General features: G+C 31.8%; 7 protein-coding genes, 1 non-coding gene and 1 pseudogene across 9 annotated transcripts; 2 read left to right on the forward strand and 7 right to left on the reverse strand.

The window, feature by feature from the left end:
- Positions 1-78: 78 nt before the first annotated feature.
- Positions 79-329, reverse strand: TVAGG3_0553320 (cyclin-dependent kinase inhibitor 2C-related family; the record flags this gene model as incomplete). The annotated part of the gene is made up of 1 exon (XM_051238220.1): positions 79-327. A coding segment is annotated over one exon (249 nt), but the record flags the coding sequence as incomplete, so codon positions are not given.
- A 421-nt stretch (positions 330-750) lies between these two features.
- Positions 751-972, reverse strand: TVAGG3_0553330 (cyclin-dependent kinase inhibitor 2C-related family; the record flags this gene model as incomplete). The annotated part of the gene is made up of 1 exon (XM_001280398.2): positions 751-972. A coding segment is annotated over one exon (222 nt), but the record flags the coding sequence as incomplete, so codon positions are not given.
- Positions 973-1,365: 393 nt separating this feature from the next.
- Positions 1,366-3,516, reverse strand: TVAGG3_0553340 (annotated as a pseudogene). Its single transcript has one exon. A coding segment is annotated over exon 1 (2,151 nt).
- Positions 3,517-5,074: 1,558 nt separating this feature from the next.
- On the reverse strand, positions 5,075-5,147 carry TVAGG3_0553350. Its single transcript has one exon. It is a non-coding gene; the product is annotated as a tRNA-Thr (tRNA).
- Positions 5,148-5,300: 153 nt separating this feature from the next.
- TVAGG3_0553360 (zinc finger, RING/FYVE/PHD-type domain-containing protein) lies at positions 5,301-5,642 on the forward strand (the record flags this gene model as incomplete). The annotated part of the gene is made up of 1 exon (XM_001309790.1): positions 5,301-5,642. One exon carries the CDS (start codon positions 5,301-5,303, stop codon positions 5,640-5,642), a length of 342 nt encoding a protein of 113 aa, XP_001309791.1.
- Positions 5,643-6,068: 426 nt separating this feature from the next.
- Positions 6,069-8,307, reverse strand: TVAGG3_0553370 (uncharacterized protein; the record flags this gene model as incomplete). The annotated part of the gene is made up of 1 exon (XM_001309789.1): positions 6,134-8,296. One exon carries the CDS (start codon positions 8,294-8,296, stop codon positions 6,134-6,136), a length of 2,163 nt encoding a protein of 720 aa, XP_001309790.1.
- Positions 8,308-8,693: 386 nt separating this feature from the next.
- On the reverse strand, positions 8,694-9,603 carry TVAGG3_0553380 (barbed-end actin filament capping; the record flags this gene model as incomplete). Its single annotated transcript, XM_001309788.2, has 1 exon — positions 8,767-9,552. One exon carries the CDS (start codon positions 9,550-9,552, stop codon positions 8,767-8,769), a length of 786 nt encoding a protein of 261 aa, XP_001309789.1.
- A 2,625-nt stretch (positions 9,604-12,228) lies between these two features.
- On the forward strand, positions 12,229-13,120 carry TVAGG3_0553390 (barbed-end actin filament capping; the record flags this gene model as incomplete). Its single annotated transcript, XM_001309787.2, has 1 exon — positions 12,264-13,049. The coding sequence occupies one exon, from the start codon at positions 12,264-12,266 to the stop codon at positions 13,047-13,049; it is 786 nt and encodes a 261-aa protein (XP_001309788.1).
- A 245-nt stretch (positions 13,121-13,365) lies between these two features.
- Positions 13,366-14,383, reverse strand: TVAGG3_0553400 (tRNA guanylyltransferase protein; the record flags this gene model as incomplete). Its single annotated transcript, XM_001309786.2, has 1 exon — positions 13,645-14,358. The coding sequence occupies one exon, from the start codon at positions 14,356-14,358 to the stop codon at positions 13,645-13,647; it is 714 nt and encodes a 237-aa protein (XP_001309787.1).
- Positions 14,384-14,479: the final 96 nt, after the last annotated feature.

Below are 14,479 nucleotides of genomic sequence, written 5' to 3' on the forward strand. Positions count from 1 at the left end.
TGCCTCAAAAAGAGCGGTTTGTCCATCATTATCTTTTTCATTGATATTTATACCATGCTAAATAAGAATTTCGGCTGTTTATTTATCTATATAACGTGTTGCTTTATGAAGAGCGGTTTGTCCAATATTATCTTTTTCATTGATATTTATACCATGTGAAATAAGAATTTCGGCTATTTCTCTATTATTATAAAATGCTGCAAAATGAAGAGCGGTTTTTCCATCATTATCTTTTTCATTGATATTTATACCATGCGAAATAAGAAGTTTGGCTGTTTCTTTACTATTGTGACTTGCTGCAATATGAAGTGCGGTTTTTCCATCATTATCTTTTTCATTGATATTTATACCATGCGAAATAAGAAGTTTGGCTGTTTCTTTACTATTGTGACTTGCTGCAAAATGAAGAGCGGTTCTTCCATCATTATCTTTTTCATTGATATTTATACCATGCGAAATAAGAAGTTCGGCTGTTTCTCTACTATTTTCTAGTGCTGCATCAAAAAGAGCGGTTTGTCCATCATTATCTTTTTCATTGATATTTATACCATGCGAAATAAGAAGTTCGGCTGTTTCTCTACTATTTTCTAGTGCTGCATCAAAAAGAGCGGTTTTTCCATCATTATCTTTTTCATTGATATTTATACCATGCGAAATAAGAAGTTCGGCTATTTCTCTACTATTATAAAATGCTGCCTCAAAAAGAGCGGTTTGTCCATCATTATCTTTTTCATTGATATTTATACCATGCTAAATAAGAATTTCGGTTGTTTCTTTATCTATATAACGTGTTGCTTTATGAAGAGCGGTTTGTCCAATATTATCTTTTTCATTGATATTTATACCATGCGAAATAAGAATTTCGGCTATTTCTCTATTATTATAAAATGCTGCAATATGAAGAGCGGTTCTTCCATCATTATCTTTTTCATTGATATTTATACCATGCGAAATAAGAAGTTCGGCTGTTTCTCTACTATTTTCTAGTGCTGCATCAAAAAGAGCGGTTTTTCCATCATTATCTTTTTCATTGATATTTATACCATGCGAAATAAGAAGTTCGGCTGTTTCTCTACTATTTTCTAGTGCTGCATCAAAAAGAGCGGTTTTTCCATCATTATCTTTTTCATTGATATTTATACCATGCGAAATAAGAAGTTCGGCTGTTTCTCTACTATTTTCTAGTGCTGCATCAAAAAGAGCGGTTTTTCCATCATTATCTTTTTCATTGATATTTATACCATGCGAAATAAGAAGTTCGGCTGTTTCTCTACTATTTTCTAGTGCTGCATCAAAAAGAGCGGTTTTTCCATCATTATCTTTTTCATTGATATTTATACCATGCTAAATAAGAATTTCGGCTGTTTATTTATCTATATAACGTGTTGCTTTATGAAGAGCGGTTTGTCCAATATTATCTTTTTCATTGATATTTATACCATGCGAAATAAGAATTTCGGCTATTTCTCTATTATTATAAAATGCTGCAAAATGAAGAGCGGTTTTTCCATCATTATCTTTTTCATTGATATTTATACCATGCGAAATAAGAAGTTTGGCTGTTTCTTTACTATTGTGACTTGCTGCAATATGAAGTGCGGTTTTTCCATCATTATCTTTTTCATTGATATTTATACCATGCGAAATAAGAAGTTTGGCTATTTCTCTATTATTATAAAATGCTGCAATATGAAGAGCGGTTCTTCCATCATTATCTTTTTCATTGATATTTATACCATGCGAAATAAGAAGTTCGGCTGTTTCTCTACTATTTTCTAGTGCTGCATCAAAAAGAGCGGTTTTTCCATCATTATCTTTTTCATTGATATTTATACCATGCGAAATAAGAAGTTCGGCTGTTTCTCTACTATTTTCTAGTGCTGCATCAAAAAGAGCGGTTTTTCCATCATTATCTTTTTCATTGATATTTATACCATGCGAAATAAGAAGTTCGGCTTGTTTCTCTATATTTCTAGTGCTGCATCAAAAAGAGCGGTTTTTCCATCATTATCTTTTTCATTGATATTTATACCATGCGAAATAAGAAGTTCGGCTGTTTCTTTACGATTATTTAATGCTGCAAATGAGAGCAAATATCGGGTTCTTACTCATATTATCTTTTTCATTGATATTTATACCGTGTGAAATAAGAAGTTCGGCTATTTCTTTACAATTATTTTCCATTGAATAATGAAGTGTAGTTTTCCCATTATTATCTTTTCCATTGATATCTATATCATGTGAAATAAGAATTTCGGCTGTTTCTTTCCTATTATTAATTGCTGCATCAAAAAGAGCGGTTTGTCCATTATTATCTTTTTCATTGATATTTATACCATGCGAAATAAGAAGTTTGGCTGTTTCTTTACTATTGTGACTTGCTGCAAAATGAAGAGCGGTTCTTCCATCATTATCTTTTTCATTGATATTTATACCGTGTGAAATAAGAAGTTTGGCTGTTTCTTTACTATTGTGACTTGCTGCAATATGAAGTGCGGTTTTTCCATCATCATCTTTTTCATTGATATCTATATCTTGTTTATTGTTGACTATAATTTGATTGTATGACTCAAGTAATAATCTGCAAATATCAGAATTTTTCGATTTACTTGCAAAATAAATAATTCCACATTTAGTGTGATTATGTTTGTTAGAAAATGAATTGTTTTTGAAAATATCTATTGTTTGCGGAAATGCAGCACCCCATGGAAAGATGTAATATTTGTTCCTTTTGAATAGAAGAAATACAGCATTAAGGTTTTGAAATCTGATGATATCTTTATAAATAGGTCTATAATTTGCATCTCCCATACAATTCCTTTCTTTTCCCGATTTCCAATCCTCACCGTATAAATCATCAAGCTCGAAAATCTCTCTATCTAAAACATATTCAAGTAATTCGTGATTGTGTGATCTTATAATGCTTCTGAGACAATCAATATCCATTTTATTTTCTTTCAAGCATTCGTTGATGATGTCTTGATTTCCTCCAATTACTGAGTAGCTAAGACACCTTTCAGTTATTAAACTGATTTGATTCGAAATCAAGAAATAAAAAATGTTAACAGATCCAAAGTAGGCACATGCTTCAATTAGTGATAACTCTGCAAAACATTCATCATCGTGATAAGCATTGTACCAGAAATTAGGAATTTCGAGAAAAATGTCACCAGATATTGAATTTTGAGTTAAGTATTCCTTGAACTTATCAATTTGATCATGCATAACTATAAATTTAATCGAACTCTCCGTTTCAAAATGTTTTTCCGAAACTCCGGTTAGGTCAGCCCCGATCTGTTCGAGTATTTTGACGTAATTCGCTCCAGATGCATAATTGTATCTAATTGCCTCATGAATTAACTTTGTAAGTTGATTGATTGAAAGTTGATACTTCGAAATCAAAGTATTTGTAATTATACTGCACATATCTTCGATAGGTTCATTAGATTTTATGTGAAAGAGCTTTTCAAGCGCCCCTATAAAATCCGCATATTGTTTTGAATAGTCAGAACTCATAATGAAAAAAAAAGCAATTGCTACTCCACTCATTTTATACATGGCACGGTGGGCGCAAAAAGTGACAAAATAGAATACCTATGGTGGCAAGACAAAGGAAACATTTTTGTAAGGCAAACATTATATCAAATACCTTTACTTTGTAATAAGAAATATAATTATCACGAAATTACAAATAAATATTGTTTAATATAATTAATAGCAAAATTCTTTTTTATTATTTCCCTTAAGACCTTACTTATTAAGTATACGTATAACAAGCTTGTACTGCATGTATTAGTTAATAGAACAAAAGAAAATGAGCTCAAATGAAAAAAATTTTCATGCTATTTTGGAAATATGCATATTCGGAGTATGAGAGTTGTAAACACTGAGAATTTTAAGCTTTGGTTGATGATAGTCTTTAATTTTTCTTGAAGTAGTAAATTATTTGATATGAAAATTTAATGGCCAGCATAATCAATCGTGCGTTTCGTTTCTTGATTGAGAAACGATGATTGTGTGCTAATGAATTATTGCGTCTGACAGGTTATGATTATGGATACCTGAAATTAAGCTTTTTATGGGAAACATCACCGAGCGCCATTTGGCGCCCCTAATGCTGTTTCTATCGGTATGATTAAGGAGCTTTCTTATGCACTTTCATCACTTGAACTTGAACGCTACAAAGATATTATGCCCCCTCCCAATGGGAGGTGGGAGCAAAAATTGAAATGTTTACATTGATTTTTGAAATACTTTACAAGCGCCCCTCCCAGTGGGCGCGGGCGCAAGTGATTCGGGTCAAAAAAAAATCATAAAAATATTCAAAATTGCGATTTTAATAGATGTTTAAGAAGTAAATTTATTAATAACGATATTTCATAGTACAAAATGTGTTCAATCTCTTCGTAAATCATTCAAAAAAATCAAAAGAATTTCCAAAATTCAATTTTTTTAGTAAAATTTATATCTTTTTCTATCGTCTCCTCCCCACCAGTGGGAGCCACCGGAGGCGCGGGCGGCGCCGCTGGCGCCAAAAAAGTAGCGCCCATCGTGCCATGTATAACTCATTTTGTACACAATTCAATTTTTTTCCACAGTTCAAATTTTTTTTCCACAGTTCAAATTTTTTTCCACTTTTCAATTTTTTTTTCTCCACAATTTGAAAAATACAGGATATAATTCGAAGTGATATTGGGCATAAATAATTAAGGCAATATCAGATATTGTAGCTTTGAAGTGCTATGTTATAGTTTGAAACGATATTATCATATTTTCACTTATTAATTAAGATGGAGTTGAAACAAATCAATATTTTTCATTTCTTAAATGCATAATGCTATTTTATAAAAAATCAATAGCCAATTTTCGATAAGAATATTTCTGAAATTTTTATTTTATCGATAAAATATCGAAATTGGGAAATACAATAGCATCGAATTTTCAAGTTTAAGATCTCAGTAAGCTCCAGTTTTAAGGAAACGGATACTTTAAAATTTAAGAAATAAAAACATATATATTATATAATATGGAGTCTTTCAGGGTTACCTAAAATTCAAAATAATTTTAAAAATTTTGCCTACGACCGGAGTTAAACCGGCGACCTTGCGCTTACAAGGCGCACACATTAACCACTATGCTACGCAGGCTAGACATTCGTTTTAATAATTTTTATTTGAATAATTAAAATTCATCTTGCATTTTTGATTTTACATAAATTTCATCGCACATTTAAAAATATTCATATTCCTTTTGAATCTGGTAACATATCAAATTTTAATTGTCACCTTTTATCTCAATATATGAATACAAATGTTGATGCTCAAACCTTATTAACCCGCGTTATTCAGTCATTCCATGACTCTGAAAAGAAATCTAAAACTATCGCAAAAGAAATTATTGAAAAACAAAAGATGGAAGCCGAGGAATCCGAAAATGAAAATGATGTTTTACAAAATAAATGCATATTCTGCAAGAATTTAATTGAAAGCTCAGAACTTGTTTCGATATTACCATGTTGCAATGCATTATGTCACGTCAAATGCATTGCAAAACATAATTCTAATTCTTGCCCTTCATGTAAAGGCCGTATTCCCCAAGATTTTAAGAATTTGTGCAACGAATTAACACCTTACGCAGATTAAGCCATTTTTTTGTTCTAACAATTGGTTTTTTTTATTTTTTGTTTGTATTATAGATAATAAATAAGACTTTATAAAGCAATAGGTTTGATTACTAAAAATTTCATTAACATTTGGAATTTTTCAAAAGATTATTTGTTATCGTAATTTATCATCATTATTGTTAATTTTTATGTTTTTGATACTTTAAATTAATAAAACTCGACTCAAGGAAATTTGAGAATCAATAACTAGCTGAGTGTACAATCAAATATGTTTGATTTTCCAAAATCTCATGACAAAGGAACAGAAAATCTCACATTACACCTTTATTGAGTGAACTAGAGTATTATAGGTCAAAAATTTATTTAATTCGTCCGAGATTGGTCATCTATAGGTTGTGATATATAAAGTTTTTTTATAATGCTTATACAACATGAAATTACTTAATTAATCGGTTTATAATGCTTTTTATTAAAACAAGATAATATACATAAATAAAATAAAACATGAAATTACTCAATTGGGAGGAAAGTTGGGATATTGAGCGTCATATGTGTCTTCTTTTCCGTAAATTCCATGGCAAAGACTGTTACGGTTCTAATCTTTTCGTATGTGATTCCATCAATGAAAACATTGAAGTAAACGGGGTTTTTCTCGTTTCCAGCAATGTAAAATTGCTTGACAGGAATTCTTTTGATCTGAGATTTCAGCTGCTCTCTGAAATTATCAATATCTAGGTTAGTTGTATCATTAATATATTCCATGATGAGAGTTGGGTCGCTAGGCCTAATCTTCAAGCGGGCATCGACATTCCAGAGTGCAACAGACGTGATTTCATAAGGAGCAACCTCAACGGAATCATATGAAATCAAAACTTTCTTGGTTTTGATCTTTTTCGAGTATTCGGCGTCAACGAATCGACCTCTGGAAAATTGTACGCCAATATGTAGTGACGTTATGAAGGGAACCGTTATAGATTTCTGATCAAATTGTAAAACGGCTTTCCAGACGTAACAGCTGACCATGTTCTGAGCAAACATGAGGTAGTCCTGGATGGCGTTCTGAATCATCGCAGAAGGAGATGGATTTGAGAACCAAATATTTGGTGAACATTGTTTTTCGAAAACAATCAATGGGAAGTTAGTTTGGGATACGGAATTGAGCGTTGGAGCGATTTGACTGCAAATTGAGAACACATTGTGAATAAATCTTGAATAAATTTCATCATTTGCTCCAATGTACTCAGAAAGTGGCGAATAGTCCGTTTGGTCGATCTGTATCAAATAAATGAACAAGACCATCTTGGAAATATCCTCTTTGAACTTAAATATTCCTTGAATTATTCCAAGAAGGACGTGGGACATAAATGAAGCGCTGGAAGACACGAGAATCTTATAATCCCAGATATTATTCTGCGGGCGAGTCTTTGCCCACCTCGCAATCGGTGTTATTATCTCCGAAATGAATCTCATCGGAATTGGTGACATGAAACACTCTGTCCCATCGACAAAAGTGTCAGTTTGTAGGATATTGAAGAGTGTCATTGAAAATTTCTTCTGGGAAAGTTGAATTAAAGGTGGAGCAAGAGTAGAAACGTCAAATTCTTCAACAGGAGCAGGATTCTTTGTAATGTTGAATTCTTGGATGACTTTTTCTTCAGATTTCTCGTCAAAATCGAGATTTTGTAAAATTTGGATGATTTCTTTTGCTGGCCTTGATTTTTCGTTGTATTTCCTAACAAGATAATAATTTCCGTAATTAATGAAAGCTTTCTGGATCGAAAAATATGGATTCTGGCGTGAATGTAAAAATGTAGGTAATAATTGGTAATTTGCATCGAAAAGGAATGGTATAACTGCATCGGTAGCTTCGTTGGTGGATCCTATTGTTCTTAAGAGCTTATAATATAAGAATCCTGGATATTCAATCGATTTTCTAACATTTTTCTGAATTTCGAAGCCTTTTGAAGAAGCAGGGAGCGGAAGTATATATACACTCTTTAATTGGTCTGCCAGATCGAGCAAAAAGTCTTTTTGTAAGTCAGGAAAGATTGTAACAATTATTTCGATAACATGAAGGAGAACAATAGTTTCACTGGTTGTATTAATACTTTCCAAACGAGATTTAAGGGCTACGAAGAACGCGCGGGCCGTAGAAGGATCAGAATGTAAAGTTCTGAGCAATAAAATCAAATTAAACAAAGGCATGGATTGTTTGGTAAAAAGGTTATCGTATTTATTTGTAATCATGTTTAAAACTGCTTTCATATTGAATTCACTAGATTGAGTGTATTTATTCAAAGAAACTAAAATGTATTGAACAATTGGGTATGGAAGCATAACTATTTTGTTGTAGTAATTTGTCCATGACTGTTTTTCAAATGTGACTCTAAAAGTAAGCATAATATGGCTAATTCCGAGTAATGCCGACTCAATTTCGGGCGGAGTTTCATTTGTTTTAGTGGCATTAGATCTTTTCACAGTACTTATTATATAATCGAAAAGTTCAACGATGATTAAGCGCGCAAAGTCTTGATGTCGACAATTATCCCAAAAATTAGGTTCAAGCCAAGGAGGAATAGTTATACCTGAACTTTTTAAGGTCCCTAATGATGGAAGAAAATCCTCAACAAATCTATTTGAAAATTCGGACTCTTCAACCATCACTGCTGTCATTTTGAATTTTTTTAGTTTTTTTGGCATTTTTTGCTGATCGAAATTTGAGTGGGAAGATCAATAACTGGAGCATAAGAAGTTCATAAAGAGATATATAATGGCTTGAAGAATTGGTAGAGTTGCTGCGATATAGATATCAGATCATTGTAATGAATTTCATTGAAGCTGATAGCGAATTTTGATACAATTTTTGAATAAATATAATCAATGTACATAAAATTATATAAATTATAAATTAATTAGTTTGAGGTTTGATTGGATTTTTTTTTGTTTGGAAATTTCAAAATTTTTCTTTACATTCTTAAAGTTTGTGTAATAAATTGGATTCAGTACAGTAAGTAAGATGATAATAACAACAATAAAATGAAAATCTAAGCATTTTTGGATGTCATATAAAAAAATCGTAAATATTATTTAACGAATTTTTAAAATAAAGTGATTTGTGTGTACCATAAAAGAAATAGAGAGTCTTAGCACTTCATGCCACCACCGACAGTGATTTCTTGTTGCCAGTTGATCTTCTGTTTCGAGTACGGGAATTTTCGACGAAGCTGGAAAAGAACATTTGTGCCGATCTTCTCAAGTGTTGTCTTGTAGTCAGCAAGCCATTCGTCTTCGAATGTGCGAATAGCTTTGACAACTGACTTAGCGTCGCCAAAACTGCATGTAGTGTTGCAGTCGCCATCATGCTGGCAAACTGCATTGCCCTTTTCGAAGAAGTGCTGTATAGAAACAATCTTGCCTTCGAGTGAGCCACTCTTGCTTAATGTATACTTGGCAACTGTCTTGCCTGTACGGAAGTTCTTAAGTGAGATGGATGAGCCGCGTAAAACAATAACAATACCATTGTTGGTATCGTAAACACCGGCGGCGGCGTTTTCCTTATATGCATTCTTAGCGTATGCTGTAAGCTCTTCTTGGAGCTCCTTGGCAAAATCACTCATGTTAGCTTGATCACCAATCGGTGTGGCAATGCGAGATTCAAAATCGTATGTAATTAATGAACTTGTGACTGGATCAACGTAAATGCCATCCCTCTGGCAGGCTTCTTTGCAGATAATGACTTTGTGATCTTCTACGTCAACAACGATGCACTCTTCCTCTGCCCAGGTTTTGAGTGTTTCGGATCTGGCTCTGTTGATGAGATCTTCGTCGTTAACAATAGAACGGAGAGCTGCTGTGCATTGTTCGTATTCGCCTGGTGGGGCGTTTGCAAGGAAGGTCTTGATAATTTTGATATTTTCGCTCTCGCTCATTTATTGTAACTTCACTTTTCCTTACTTTTTGTCCGGTTCAATTTGTTTTCTCCCCCTGTCAAAGTTTTTTGAACAAAAACGGTTTGGACAATTATTCATTGCTATAATATGCCTTATTACAAGTTTGCTAATTGCTTAGCGCTATAGCAATACATTGTAAAGTTTGACAGAGAAACATCGTTTGCATCAAGCGAGAAAAAAAAATTCTGCAAAAGGGCAATTGCTAAGCGTGATGATCTGACACACATGGAAAATGCTAAAACATTTTCTCCGTTATCTCTTATTTCTTATATTTTTTAATAAATTTTCTAAATTTCATGAAATCCTACTGACACTTATAAAACAAACTGTTATCCTTATGAAATAACAACCAATTATTACTTACACGCATAGATAGCAATGACCTATATTTTAATGCCCTTAAAATGTTGAAAATCAATTATATAGTAATAGAAAACCAATTTGGTAAGTTCATAACCCATATCCAACTGAATATTGAGATATATGTGCTATTTAATGCAAATTTTGGTTTGATATTCTCTATTGAAAGAATGAAATGAACGATAGATCAAAAAGTCGTGTTTGCCTTTTGAGGAAAGAGAATTTCACATCTAATAACTAGTGAGTTTAAATGAGATGATTGGAGTCGATGTATTGCATAGTTAATAGCTAATTCAGAATTGAAATTTGATTTTGAAAATTAAACGAAGATTAGTAGACAGAAAAGATAATCTTGTTGGAATGATATGGTGTAATAAATATATGTACCATTTTAATTAACTATTCCAGGAAATTTATGATTTTGATATATCACTATAATGATAGATATATCTCTTTTGGCGACATAGTATATTCAATTAATAAGGATGACAGTTTGTTTTATAAGTGTCAGTAGGATTTCATGAAATTTAGAAAATTTATTAAAAAATATAAGAAATAAGAGATAACGGAGAAAATGTTTTAGCATTTTCCATGTGTGTCAGATCATCACGCTTAGCAATTGCCCTTTTGCAGAATTTTTTTTTCTCGCTTGATGCAAACGATGTTTCTCTGTCAAACTTAACAATTAAGGATGTCAATTCGGAAAATTGTTTTCATTTTAGGAGAATATAATTTTCCTTTTCGAAAATTTAAAAAGTGAGACGCGCAGGATTCGAACTTTTTTAAAAGTTGATTTAAATATATTCTAGTGTGGATTCTAAGGATAATATCATATTTAAAATAAGAATATACTAGTTTAGGTGGTATAATTTTTTCGATAAATTTGAGAATATGTACGTTTAGGGCATCAAAAGTGTCAATTCGCTCAGCGAAAGCTGAGCTAGCTTCGTTCTCGAAAGAATAGGGAAGGAGTGAAAGAGAGTGATACAGATGTTGACACATTCATATCATTTCAACAAATTTTGATCAAATTGAAATGCAATGAAATTCAATTCACTTCATATCCTTCAGTCAGTACATTGACATCCTTCTACATCACAATGATAACTCGTGCATCAATAGTTCTACAACTGACTCAGAAAAAACAAGATTTTTACTTCCAGCTTACAGCTTTTAAAAAGTTTCGATGATAAAAATCACTCTACTCTTGTTTATCGATATGTTGTGATAGTAGGTAAACGTATTCTTATCGATATTAATAAAAATATTTTTACGAAAATCTGAACCAATTACAGAGTTATTCATAAAGTTTATGATAACTGTAATTACTTCATCTTTGTTTTATATTTGAATAAACAATTTAATTTAATTTACATAATTTTTTTTAGTTGAAAGACAGGAAACTTAGTTGAGTTTGTATTATTTTTATCGTTCAATTCATTGTATATGTGAGTGATCCAGATATTTAAGATATTTAGAAAAAATTTATTAATTTGATTAACAAATTTTAATCAAAATAGCAAAAATATATTTGATAGCTGTAAGCAAATAATAATTTCTATTTCAACCAAAATCACTTATTTTCATCTAAACGTATAAAATTGTCAATTTTATGAGAATAAATTTAAAATCTCATGAAATATAAAGGAGAGTAATATTTTTCAATTTTCTTTTTTTTTCTCTCAAATAATTTCTATTGGGAATTTACTTGTTATCAAAAAATAATTTTAATATTTGTTTATTTCATTATATACAATAAAATTTTAAAAACTCTATTTCTTCACAAGAAAATTTTTTCCTTCATATGAAGAAACATTTTGTTCTCCATTTGATGCTGAGTCTAAATCTCGATTTTTGAATTTTCTTCTTTCCAAATTTCTTTTTTCCAAATTAGAAGTTTAATTCAAATTTTCAATAGTTTATATATTTTCTCAAACCGTCTTAGAGTTTCTCACTTTTTAGGGATTTTCTCTCAAAATATACAAAAATAGTAATACCAATACATGTGTCTAATATACTTTAAAACCATCGTGATAAAATTCAAAAACGAAGAGTTCTTCTCTCCAAATTTTTTTCAAAATCAAAAAAATGAGATAAAAAAATACGTTTGGAAAATTCATTTTTAGCATTTTAGGAATTTTCTCACTTTTCTTCCAAATTGACATCCTTATAACAATGTATTGCTATAGCGCTAAGCAATTAGCAAACTTGTAATAAGGCATATTATAGCAATGAATAATTGTCCAAACCGTTTTTGTTCAAAAAACTTTGACAGGGGGAGAAAACAAATTGAACCGGACAAAAAGTAAGGAAAAGTGAAGTTACAATAAATGAGCGAGAGCGAAAATATCAAAATTATCAAGACCTTCCTTGCAAACGCCCCACCAGGCGAATACGAACAATGCACAGCAGCTCTCCGTTCTATTGTTAACGACGAAGATCTCATCAACAGAGCCAGATCCGAAACACTCAAAACCTGGGCAGAGGAAGAGTGCATCGTTGTTGACGTAGAAGATCACAAAGTCATTATCTGCAAAGAAGCCTGCCAGAGGGATGGCATTTACGTTGATCCAGTCACAAGTTCATTAATTACATACGATTTTGAATCTCGCATTGCCACACCGATTGGTGATCAAGCTAACATGAGTGATTTTGCCAAGGAGCTCCAAGAAGAGCTTACAGCATACGCTAAGAATGCATATAAGGAAAACGCCGCCGCCGGTGTTTACGATACCAACAATGGTATTGTTATTGTTTTACGCGGCTCATCCATCTCACTTAAGAACTTCCGTACAGGCAAGACAGTTGCCAAGTATACATTAAGCAAGAGTGGCTCACTCGAAGGCAAGATTGTTTCTATACAGCACTTCTTCGAAAAGGGCAATGCAGTTTGCCAGCATGATGGCGACTGCAACACTACATGCAGTTTTGGCGACGCTAAGTCAGTTGTCAAAGCTATTCGCACATTCGAAGACGAATGGCTTGCTGACTACAAGACAACACTTGAGAAGATCGGCACAAATGTTCTTTTCCAGCTTCGTCGAAAATTCCCGTACTCGAAACAGAAGATCAACTGGCAACAAGAAATCACTGTCGGTGGTGGCATGAAGTGCTAAGACTCTCTATTTCTTTTATGGTACACACAAATCACTTTATTTTAAAAATTCGTTAAAATTATAAACCAAAATATTAAGTTTTTTTTCATCTTTGCCTTTGTTTTTCATTCATCTCTTTAAATTATCATTCTCCCCCTAAAAATTTTCATTACATTTTCATATTTTTCATTAATTGCTTTACTGCCTTCATTATACTTATTTATACACTTACCCCCATTCAGTCTATAGTTTGCCAATTACCAATTTTTTCTTTTACAAAAATGACAATTCAAAATCTATCATGCCCACTAAATCGCTTGATTCAGAACATAACATCTCATTTACAACAGTATATGCCTTTATATTCTACTCCTTACAGTTATTTTTCTTCCAATTGATATGTAATCATTCTTAATTTTTTTATTTACTAATAAATTCCAGCTCTTCTGATGTTTATAAACTTCTATCAAAGATCACTTCTCATATAATTTTAAGATATAAGATCAATAAAAAAATATATAAGATATAAACATCTATTTATTCTAATTTTAACAGATAAAAACGTAATACAAACCCTAAAATGTGTATTTCATGATTCAAAATTATGTTAAAAATCTTATTCAAAAAGTTTTGAGTATTTCTTCCAAAAAGCATCCTGAATAAGATCATCATTTGTTTCGAAAAGCTTCTTTGCATGAATCCAAACAGTTCCTTTCCTATGAGCAGCTGGTAAAAGTTTATAATTAATACCATGTTTGAAGAGGATTTCGTTTTTATCGTTAGAAAATGTTCCTCTCAATTTTTCTGTCGCATCTGTTGGATTTTCACCTGCCCTCAAGAGGACATTTAAAGTATAATTATATAAACAATTGATATGTGTGTCTGCTTGTCTCCAACATAAGTAATCCTTGACAACATCGAGAGATGGATAAAGAACAATTCTAGAATCAAAGGAAGGAGGATCTTGAAGTGGTAAATTTGGGAAAAAGTTTGACCAATCTTTAACAAATATGGATGAAAATAAGGAGGCAACTGTAGAATTGATTTTATCTCTTCTTCTGTTGAAAACTTTTGCTGATTTTTTGAAAATGAATGAAAATTCATCACTTTCACCGAAAGCAAGTACCATTTCATCAAATTTTAGCATAACTTTCTGTGCGCAATTTGACATGAGACGTATTAGTCTATCATCTAAAGGTTTTTCTAAATTGTGATTAATACAGAATTCTGTGAAACCACGACCATCAACTCTTACAACGATATAAGTAGATGGCAAAAGTCTGTCATCTAACTCAAAATCTTTTACATATTCCCATTTACTGCAAGCCATAATTTTTTTAAAATGTAAACTTATCAAATATTCTGCCGCTTTATTTCTGTCAAATTTACATGACAGAAAAAACGTTATTAATTGCAATCATCATTTTAATATAAATTTTATTTCTTTTATA

This window comes from Trichomonas vaginalis, chromosome II (assembly GCF_026262505.1).
Source record: "Trichomonas vaginalis G3 chromosome II, whole genome shotgun sequence".
NCBI lineage: Eukaryota > Parabasalia > Trichomonadida > Trichomonadidae > Trichomonas > Trichomonas vaginalis.